This window comes from Gobius niger (assembly GCF_951799975.1).
Source record: "Gobius niger genome assembly, chromosome: 11".
NCBI classification, from domain to species: domain Eukaryota; kingdom Metazoa; phylum Chordata; class Actinopteri; order Gobiiformes; family Gobiidae; genus Gobius; species Gobius niger.
The window spans coordinates 15,394,173-15,405,649 of record NC_136862.1 but is presented as its reverse complement, the minus strand read 5'-3'; the positions used below and the strand labels follow the sequence as shown (position 1 = coordinate 15,405,649).

At 40.1% G+C, this 11,477-nt stretch overlaps 1 protein-coding gene across 1 annotated transcript in view; it reads left to right on the top strand.

Annotated features, from left to right (window-relative positions):
* The first annotated feature begins 253 nt into the window (after window positions 1-253).
* The window catches only part of LOC306970236 (roundabout homolog 1-like), a 124,289-nt gene continuing 113,065 nt past the window's right edge, over window positions 254-11,477 (top strand). Inside the window, exons 1-3 of the mRNA XM_079566114.1 lie at window positions 254-477; window positions 5,311-5,446; window positions 7,270-7,350. Of these exons, the coding sequence (XP_079422240.1) occupies window positions 5,350-5,446; window positions 7,270-7,350 (178 nt within the window). The 5' untranslated portion in view covers window positions 254-477; window positions 5,311-5,349. The remainder of the gene's footprint in view (window positions 478-5,310; window positions 5,447-7,269; window positions 7,351-11,477) is intronic.

Sequence of the window (11,477 nt, the reverse complement as noted above, 5' to 3'; positions counted from 1 at the left end):
AGGGGCTCCATAGACTTGCCCAAAAAATAAATAAATAAATAAATAAATAAACGACAATAACTAATCCACGCTTGGCAGAAAATATAGGCTATAAATTACAAGTAATTTCTGTCAATGTACAGCTCCTTTGCTCAAGTGAAGTGTAATCTCTGAGACTAAACTGTGGAGTGCAGCCTTAGGACCCTGCGGATATTGGACCCAGGTTGCGGCAGAGGTAGCGCTGTAATAATTTGTATGCGCCCCATCTGATAGAGCCTCCTGGATCACAGATGGATTATTTAGGCTTTTCCTTCGGCACAGGCTCCAGTCCTTTTTGTGTTTCGCGTGCTCTGTCTTCCCCCCTTTACTGCTCCACGTTGTATCTTTCTTTTCTTTTGCTACTATTGTTTGGATGCAAGAACAGCCACAGTGGCGCTGCTTTTGGCGTTTACAGGAGAAAATGAGTGGATAATCCCGGTGGAATAACCTGCCGGAGAGGTAAGTTTAAAAGTTTATTGCTGTAGGGTTTTGGCGATATTTCCGTTTTTTTTTCTTCTTCTTTTTTTTTCCCATTGCATGCTTTTGCCTCTCTGTGTAAAACTGTAGAGTATGACGGCAGATGCTACACGTGCTCTGCTGCTCCAAGTTAGTAAGCCAAACGCTATTTGTATTCAGTCCACCACCAGCTTTCCTCACAAATCATACTATTGATTTCCATTGTGACTACCTTTATAATCTACTCTGTTTAGCTTGGAGTATATTAGCCACATTGCTATTCCTCCCTTACATCTACAAATTGACTCTCAATTGTAATTCATACTTTAGTGTGCTGATACATTTCCATTTTAAATCCCAGGATACTTCTGTCATTTCTCTAGGTCCTGGCGCTGAAAAGCCTTTTGTGCTTTGGAAAACCCTAAAGGAATTTAGCCATCATGTACAAGAAAGAGTTTCCAAATTTAAATTCAACCCACATCTTGCTGCTTTCTCTCAGCCTGTTATTACACCCACTGTAATTTAAGTAGAATTAAGTTGTATTTATTTACGTCTTATGCACAAAAGCTCCTAACTTCTCAAATGTGATAATTACAAGTGTATCCTGCTGTTTATTTACTCGGGATGCATTTCTTGTGTCAACACATTGTTTTGTTTCATGGCATGTAGGGGGTCATTCATCTTGTGGGGGTCAAAGGTCAGTACACCCCTTCGGTGCTCGATATGACGCCTCTCAGTGCGCACTCAGCCTTCCCCTATACCTGCCTGTTATCACCGGCTTTGACAAGAGCCGCAGACATGGAGTCCCCTCACACTTTTAATATCCTTTGTCTTGCTCCGATAGCTCCCCTAATGTGTTATAGTGGCAGTGATGAAAGTCCCACAATGCACATCCCATCTATTTCCCCCCAGAAGAACAACAGCAATATGTCAGCCGTAACTGTAAGGCGTTGATAAGAGCAGTTCAGTCCCGTACTGTAACATGGGTGGACGTGATGTATGTGGCTCCCAGGGAGTGACAGGTACTTGGGGAGATGCCTGAACCTCAAAAAGCTGAGATGTGAACGCCGTGCAACCTGCCGCCTCCAGATGTTGATGTTTTAAAGTCAAGCCCCGTCGTGCAACAGCTGGAGTGTGTAATATAGCCGACTGTAAAGCATGGCATTTGGAGAGAATACTGCTGTCCTGTGATTACAAGACGTTTATTGCAACATAACTTAACACAAACAGCTCTACAAAAGGCAAAGTCATACCCCAGCCAAGGAATCATAATAAAACTGTGTAACGGTTATTGTTATTAGTAAATTACTGCTTAGGATGTAAATTCTTTGTTAATCGAGACACAATGCACTAATGTTCAGTTAAGAAAACAGCAGCTTCTGTACTTGTTGGGAATAATTGATCAATATCCTTAATTATTTAACCTCCACTGCTCTCATCCAGTATGCCACATTGATAAAAGTATTTATCTTTATGGACTAAAATGGCATTATATTAAGCTAGCTTACATGCAGAAGCAACAAACTGATAGAAGATAATGCTTGTCGATATGATGCTTTTGTTTTATAGTGCATTGCAGTTTGAATGTGTGATTATATCCTTGCTTATGGTTTGTGAAAACGTGCTTCAGGATTTTTACTCCCTTCTCATGCCATTTTGCTGTTACCAATTTCTGGCACCACATAACAGTGCTTCTATTTTGCTAGTATGAGATGGTAGTGGTCATAAGAAGGAGATGCTTTCTGCTGATTCTTTTCACGCTCCAGTGCCCTTCATACTGTCTGGTCTGTCTGTTCTGGTATAGGCTGTGGTCCTGTCCTGTCCTATTGACAATGTGTTAGATGGTAAGCAGTGATTAGTCGCCGCCAGCAGACAGACAGAGGAGGAAGTCAGCTGTCCTGTCCTCTTTGATCTGCGAGTGCTCCCCATTAGCGCAGAAGGGTGTGACAAGTGGCACAGTTTTACTCAGGAAAAATCTTGTGATAGAGGACAGCTGTGGACCATGTCTGGACTTTGTCTGAGTCACTAAAGTGGAGACTAGAACTGGGTATATGGCACTATAGGGCATGTAGAAATGAGCACAGGGCTACAATGTTATGTCTAACTATGCTACATATCCGAGCATTTGGTGTGACGGTGGTGCAGATAATAGAGCAGGTCGTCCTGTGACCAGAGGGTCGACGGTTCAAATCCTGCAGGTGCACACTGTTGTTGTGTCCTTGGGCGGGAAACTTCACCCACCTTGCCTCCAATGTCTGTGTACACTGGTGTATAAATAATAGTGTGAATGGGTGAGTGGTTTCTCAGGGGGATTTCGACAGAACCAGACCAGTTCAGGTCACTTGAAACCGGTTCATTTAGTCTGTGTTTCAAGTGAACTGAACTGATCGAAATCCCTCTTCGGTAATAAGAAGGAATGTTTGGGAAATCTGTTGTGCAAATCAAACAACTTGAGCAGTAGATTACTGTCATGAATATGAGGAAAATTATATCATTTTATTGAATGTTCACACATCAAAATCCACATCAAAATCAGGCATGAAGGCTATGGGTAGAGAGGGGAAAAAGAAGGCCTGACCAATCAGAGTAGTGACAAGCCTCCCTCCCCTTTCCCCCAAACTGGTCTAGTTTGCAAACCGCTCTAGACCCCATGGCTGAAGTGGTCTTCGACTGGAGCGGTTTGGACCCCCCTTTGGGAGTGGAGCGGTTCACTTTTGGCGTTGAAACACCCTCAAACCCCTCCGGTCTGTTCTGCTCTGGTCCTGTCGAAAAGCCCCTTTTGATTTAAAGCGCTTTGAGTGCCTAAAGCAGGTAGAAAGGTGCTATATAAAAGAAACCATTCGTTTTATTAACTTATAGGGAAAAAAAACAACAACAAAAAGAACAGTGACCTACTGTGCTGGATATACATATTAGTTACAAATGCAGTGAAACCAAGTTTGATGAAATACTATTATGTTTATGTTACAATCACAAGAATTTGATGTAACAACAACTTTTGAGTTACTTAAAAAGCGCTATATAAGACTTATGTATTATTATTGATCCAAAAATAATCACTTGAATAATGTTTGTGATTGGGTTTACAAATCTTTAGTATTATCTTATAAAAAGTCCTTGCACCTGTGAGATTGAATAACACTTTGCATACCACAAAAATAAATAAATAATAATAATCCCCTTAGTTTATTATGTGCTCAGGTCCAGTAATTACAACGATATTAACTGAATAAACAACCTTAAAGAGCAAATTTAATCCAAGAATCCTGACCTGTCCTTTCCCTCAATATGAAACTGTAGGCTCTTAAGAATATGGTGATGTCATGTGAATGCAATCTTTTGCTGAAGCAGAAACACTGTGCTCAGGTTCCAGATACTAATATTGTAAGATGGGGCCAATGCCTTTGCTGAGGTCCAAAATCCTTCTTGTCGATAGGGTAATATTTATACCTCATAAAGGTGTAGACATGCAATTCAGAGTGCACATTGTATCCCACAAATTCCAATCTTATTTTCTTCTCAAAGATCTGATTAGGCTATTCATTTTATGTTTCACCAAGATTTTTTTTGTCCTTCTGTCTTTATTCCCTCTCTGCTTTATTAAATTTCTGCCTGGAACATTACTTGGTTTCTCTGAATAAAATCAAGCAATCGCCACGTTGTTACCATAGGCAGAGCACTTCACCTCTCACCCCCTGACATATTTGGAAACAAACTCCTGAGTTTATTAGATTTTTACAATATCATGTCCTTGTAAGATCTGTCAGATAGACCTAAACAATAGAATCGCAACACTTCTCCTGGTTTATTATTCAGCACTCGCCAAAACACTATCTTTCTCACTCATTATGTGTCCTCTCCAATAGCACATCTCAGTTTGAATGTTATTCATATTGCCTATTAAATTACTTGGTGAATGTTATTGTCGTTGGCTTACAATACTTGTGAAACATCAGCATCTTTTGTGGCGGCATCCAAGTATTGTAAAATCTGTTATTCCGCCGTAGCGACATAATGCGATTGTTTTGGTTGTTCATCATGCAAATGCGACCAGACTCCACGCACTGATACCAACTGCGTGCACTTTCAAATCAAGCATTAGCATAGCATTATTTGTGCGACACCAAATCAGTACGTGCTTTGTATGTCGCTACCCCCTTTCACGCCGCCTTTTCCTCATAATTCTGGCCGGTGTGCAATGTTGGCCCGTTGGTGTGCATCTTTTTCCCTCAGAACAATTAAAGTGGAGTCGGTGTCCGTGGCGTGCCAAGACGTTCCCCGGGATCCTGGCCGTCCATCACACAGCCAGGATGAGTTTCAAAGCTGTTTGTACCACAGATGGCTGATCAGTAGAACTCACTTCCCATTCCACTTCTCTGGCGCTGTCACCGCGTCTCATCACTGTTTTCCTCTCGGGAGTCGGGCTCGCATTTTTGAGTGTGTGCTTTTGACTTTCGAAGGGAGCGTGTTTGTTTAAAGTTTAACTTTTTGTAATGCATGAGTGTGTCAAAATTTAAAGCAGTCCTTGAGCTCAAAGGGCAGGCTCAGAAAGGCAGGATTTGCACATAAAAACCTTAAAAAACACTGTGCCCATTGGTATGTGGGGACTGGAGGGCGCCTGCACACAGCAAGCTGGAATTCTTTCAGACAAAACTCCACCTGGCTGTGTTTTATTTTGCACCGACTTAAAGGGTCTAGCAGTTTGCAATAATATCGCTTTATTAGCACAATAAAGTCTTTCTACAACTCTACAAAACACTACTCCAGATAAGATTGTCGATTTAACAAGAACCTATCATTGTATTAATAAAAGTGTCTTCTTTGTCTTTCTTGTAGGTTTATTGGAGCCTTTGAAAAGAGGCTGGACTCTGGAGAATGATGCTGGCGATTCATCCAACCACCACTTTTCTCCATTTTACACTGCTTTGTATGGAGCTGCCACGGCTTGGAGAAGGATTGGACATTAATTCAGGTCAGGTCTAAAAAAAAAAAAGCTATTCGCAAACAAGTGTACACAAAACAAAATGAAGATGACGGTAAATCATCTAATTTCTTGTAGTAAGTGTATCATCCATATTTGAGGCTGACTTCTTGCTTCTTGCCTCAAGGATTTGCAAACCATCATCTCCGAGCTTACTTGCATTTGCAAATTGCTTTTCATAGGTTTAACCCTTTTTATTCAAGCTATAATGAACAAAGCAATGCATAAGACCATTACCAGATTACCAGTATGTTGTACAACGGCGCCCTGTATTATGTTGATTGTTGATGTACTGTATTTTACAACTGTATTTCCTCTGTGCCATTCAAACTACTCAAAGGTACTATTATCCTTTCCATTCTTGCCAGTGATCATAAATGAACATTATGACTTTCTAAATATTGATGCAATTCAGTGCTTCTTGCTCATAATTGTTTCGCAGCAAAGAAAGGAAGCTGTTTTTTGATGGCATCCTCATGGAAGGAAGATTTTCAGTTTGATTTGCATTCATTCATAATATTGTTTTTTTTTCCCTATTTCATCTCAGTGGTACTCGTCCAATTTAGCAAGTTCATCAGTAAAATAAAACCAGTTTTATTAAACAAACATGTGGTGTCATAAATTTGATGCAGCTGCTACTTTATCAAACAATTGATATTTGCTTTTTTGAATAAAGTACAACATATCTAGCTCAAATCTTATTTAAATAACCATGCTAATTTCTAACAAATGCTGTATTTTGTTCCCTATTCTGCCTTGGAGCCAGAGCCGACATTCTTGCACTGTGGTCATGATGACAGTGTGTCTCCCTCTAGTGGTGTTTTTTTTTGTTTCACATTTACATTTACGTCGTACATCAACCTCTTAACCTCCTCCTGAACTGAGCTCATTTTCTCCAGTTGGGCTTTACCCAAATCTGAAAGCTTCCTGACAAAAAAGTGGATATAACGATAAAAATGACACGGAAACGAGGAGAAAAAATGCAACAAAACCGCGACACAAACGTGATAAAAAATGTATGAAAAAGTGATGAAAAAGTAACCAAAAAATGCGATGAAAAAGTGACAAATGAGAAATATGTGTGATGAAAAATGCAAAAAAGCGTGACGACGGGGTGGGTTAATAGCTTAAAGTGCTAAAATATGACTTATTTCTCACCATCACATTCTGTCGTTAACACATTTACATTCCAGTCACATTTCTATCTTTAAAATATGAAAATAATTCTCTCCCTTTTCTTATGTCCATGTTTAGCACATAAAAATTGCAGCCTCAAAACTAAATGCAGGATGTAAAAAGGTGAAACAAGGACGATATTAATTGATTTGATTCATCACAAATTAAAAGCAGTGCAGGATATTTTTTGTTAAGAGGGACCAGTTGAGGGGCCACATACTCAAAACTCTTTGAAGTGCCTGGTTCTCTTTTCCTGTTTAGTCAATGTGCTTCTCAACTTCACAGGCAATATGCAGTATCCACCCCTATAGCTTTGAAAACTTGTTTTTCCTTTCACCGTAATTAGTTTTTGTTACAATTAATTGCTATCCTGCACTGTGGAGCCATTCTTTTGAAATGAACAAAATTAAACAAGCCTCTGAAAGTCAAACCACCACATTCCTCAAACTGCTGTGTTGACATATTCCCACACCGCAGCATTTTTGGGCTTTAATGACCTCTTTTATTCTGCATCAGCATATTTGCTCCAGGACACTAGACTCTATCCAAAACCTCTGTAAAGCCACTGCTAAACATGACTCAGCACTTTGAATATGGCATTCGTTAGTTGATATTATTGTTTCTTTATGGGCACACAGATAATAAGAGAGTGACCCGAGAGGCTGCCACACCAACACCTGCATCTGCCCCGGATTTGGATGACAGTGTTGGATACAAAGGTACGTCTGTTGATTCTTTACCCTTTATTCTTTGCACAACGATAGCCACTTTACTGGGTACACCTTCTCTTGCTCCCAAATTGGAACACAGTATAGATACCTTTTCAATAAACTGTCATGGGTCTGAGAGAAGACATTAAATCGAAGGCATGAAAAAGCCATAGTGTGTTTGAAAGAAAACAGTACTCAGCCTCTATTTCTGCGCTAACAAGGTATGCAGAGGCCAACAATTATACAATCCCATGCATCTGTTTAGCCGCACCACCCTATGTTATGTGGCCAATCTATATGTCTAGATTAGAGAATGGTAATTCAGATCACGCACAAAGATTGCCAACAACAAGCTGAGAATTTAAACCCCAGCCTAGCTCGTATAGCTGCCCTTTATTTGTGCTGATTCTGTTTCTTATCCGTTAAAAGACACAACAGTTTGAACCCAATTCCCCAGAAGGAGACGGCTCTTCCTTTTGCTGACAGTGAGCGTAATACCACTTAATGCAGGTTCAGCAGCTGTAGACCTCAAGTGCCATGTCTAAAGCCAACCTAAACTCTCCAACTCCTCCTCTATTCACTTTGGCATTCTGAAGGAAAAAAAAAAGTGCTATGTCTAAGAGGGAGACACAAATGGGACTGAATGAATCCAAACGTTAAAAGCAGGCCTCACGCTGTTGCCTTTTAGCCGCTGTGGATTGGAGTTTAGAGTTTCCTTGAAAGTAAAGGTCGCACAAAGTTCCCAGCCAGTACTTTATCCAAGATCTCACAAGTTTATTAGTGACAATGCATGGGCCATTTAAATTGTTGATAGCATGTATATAATGTTGCTTATAACAATTAACTAAAGGGCCTATCTTACTGGCCTGGAGACTAGTTGAAGTCTTGAGTTGCCGCTAGTCATGGAGATGTCTCCGAGACGTCCCTTGGAGATAAGGTAGTCTCGGTGAAAGTGAAACACCTTCGATTTCAGCATAGTCTCCATGCAGTCTCCAAGAGGTCTCCGAGAGGTCTACATGGTCTCAAGCAGTTGTGTCAGGAGTACTATTTGTTGTCCTCAACCTGTGAGATGTTTGTGTGACGTCCCCGCAAAAATGGTGTTCGCCTCGGATTTCAGTGGTGACTCCTCTGTTCGTTTTCACTGAGACTACCTGGAGACTCGCCTTATTACCAGGGGATGTCTCGGAGACATCTCTGAGCCTAGAGGCGACTCTAGTCTCCAGCTAGTCTCCACAACTCTCTCCGGTGATATTGGCCCACTACGCATAAACCAAGCCAAAGAAATATCACTCTTCATAAATTCCTATATTTAGCTCTGATAATAACTGAACTCAGCAATGTTTCCAAGAGAGTTTTTTTTTTAACTCAACTTAAATTGATGTTTACAAACCAACTGTCATAATTTCTACAGCACTATTAATGACAAAGGAAAACAGTGTGTTAAAAATATTACACTTTCCATTTGTGTGAACGAGGGTAAATGAATGTATTGTGTTTCCAAAATAGTCTGATTCTGAAGATTGTAGCATAGCCTTTCTTTTGAATTATTATTATTAGTTGAATTATTACAATTTAAAGCCATGATGCATAGCATTTCACTCAATAAGAACAGAATAAGACACTAGCATTAATTTCATGACAGATGTTTTCATAGATGAATAGTATCTCCAAAACAATGTGTCTTTACTGTGAGCAGTTTCACATCTTGTCAGACCATGATCAAAATCATCAGCTTGTCTCCATGGAGATTTTGCTGCTTATATGTTTGAACCTCTTCCAAAAGCTTTATTTGCATGATCGGTGTCCAGTGGAGCATTAGGAGCCTGTGGGCCAGGCGATGCGGCAAAATAATAATAGAAATCCTTCATATTGATCATCAGTCTCCATTTTTAATATGTTTTTGACAATATATCTGCTTTATTTGACAGGGGAGTTTAGCGTAACAAGGGATTAAGTGTGAGGAGAGACATTCAGCAAATTGTTCTGTGTTGAATCCACAACACTGAGATCAGGAGAGTGGTCCGCCATAAGTGCTTGATCTTAACTTTTTCTGTTAAAAAAATAGATCTGTTAATTAAAACGCACCATGCTGATATTTGAGATTGATCACGATTTGATAAAAAATTGCTAACTTGGAAGGCTCCGCATTGTGGTTTTAAAGCACAAAGAGCATGCTGTCCTGTGCCTATAATCATAATGCTTTTAGTGTTTGTTTACTGAAGTACAAAGTAGTGGTCTGTATAGAATACGTGATTGCAGCGAGTTTAAAGGGAGCTCAGGAGGAGGCCTGCACTTGTGTTGCTCCCACTGTGAGGATGAATGAGAGTCTGTCTCTCATTTCACCTCAGCCTGTCACATGAACCTACACAGCTGTATGCAGCAGAGCACACCCAGGGCAGCTGATGAACAAGCACTCATATCACATGCAGAATGAATCAAGTACCTGTCAAAAAACTGAATACTACATGATGTGGACAGCTGCAATAAATAATGCCACGGGTGAATAGTGCTTCAGTGCTGTAAAGATATTTGATATGTAAGGAGGTTCTCAAATTTGTCACATCAAGTTGCACCTTGAAACAAGGGTGTCTTTCAGAGTACCACTGGATCGAAGCAGGTCCACAACAGAAATGACCCAAACGAGGAAAACATTGATAAAATTACCTCTAAATTAAACAAAACACTCACATCTGCAGAGAAGCCTGACTGAAGCACCTTGTATTCCACCAGCCTCACCCATACCACAGTTTGAGAAACAAGGAGAACCATCTTTTTGTATATCATATTTGTGTGTAGTGCTGTTTAGCTGTCATTTGGGCGGCACGGTGGCGCAGCGGTCAGTGCTCACGCCTCACAGCAAGAAGGTCCCGGGTTCGATTCCCATCTGGATGGGGCCTTTCTGTGTGGAGTTTGCATGTTCTCCCTGTGTTTGCGTAGGTTTTCTCCGGGTACTCCGGTTTCCCCTACCACTAAAAACATGTAGAAAACAATAGATTCTCCTCTGGGGCCAGGACATAAAGGTCAATAAATAAAAAATTAGGAATCACGGTAACACACTATTATTTATTCTCTGCTACAATTATGTTCCGTTTTTCTTCCTTTTCACCATAATTGGTTATTTGGTTTGTCCGTTATAGGTAACTCCAGATGGCTATATGCTTTTAATGACACATTTTGAAGATCTGTAGTGTAGTGTGCAGTTTTGGGTAGTAACATGTATTTAGAATGCTCATGTGGGTAACTGTATTCAGGTATAGTTACTCTTTCATTTGAGGGTATTTAGAATAGAGTAACTTTCTTGAAATACATCACAATACTCAATCATGAAATTTCTGTTAAATAAGATAAAATAACTAAAAATAAAATAAGGTGGGCATTTGCTAAGTGCTTTTTTTGCAATCCTAACTATTGTTAAATAAGTTCATAACAGGTGTGTAACAAGTGTAGCCTTAACGTCTTCTTAATCATAAGCCGCTTTTATCCATTTATATAATACAAGTCAACGTGAGTATTCTAAGCATTCAGAACAGTGCTCTGTTTAGACAGTCATGGAATATGTTACTGAATACATCTTAAGGTGAATATTCAGTATTCTGTAACTATTTACATAGGACACATGAGATGAATATAGATCACCCAGAGCCACAAATTATTAGTTGATCTGAACATGAGAAATAATCAGGAGTCAGTGCTTTCATAGAGGTTTGCTTTATCCCTTGGCTTTCAATCTTGTTATACTTGTTTCCTCCAAAATAGCAATTAATGATTTTGCAATTTAATTCAGTAGAGAGCTTTTTTCCAAATTACAAACCTTTCAGACTTTCTTGTAAAGCTTTACCTTTTGGCTCTGACTCAAGCCGAGTGAAATAAATATATAAAAAACACATGTTGGCACTGTTTCCCGACGCGTACCGCTGCCTCGAAGACGTGCACTTTTTCCTAAACCATCTGTTAGCGGATGAGAAGCTGCTGCAGATGCTCTGGGGTTGTGAGCATTTAGCAGAGGAACGGTTCAAATCACCAAGCTCGCATTTGGCCGTGTCCACCTGCTGTTCTTTGCCGGCCAAAACATGCGTGGAGTGGAAAAGTCCAGCGGCGAGCCACTCTCCTGTCCATATTCCTGTTTGGGTCTTGCT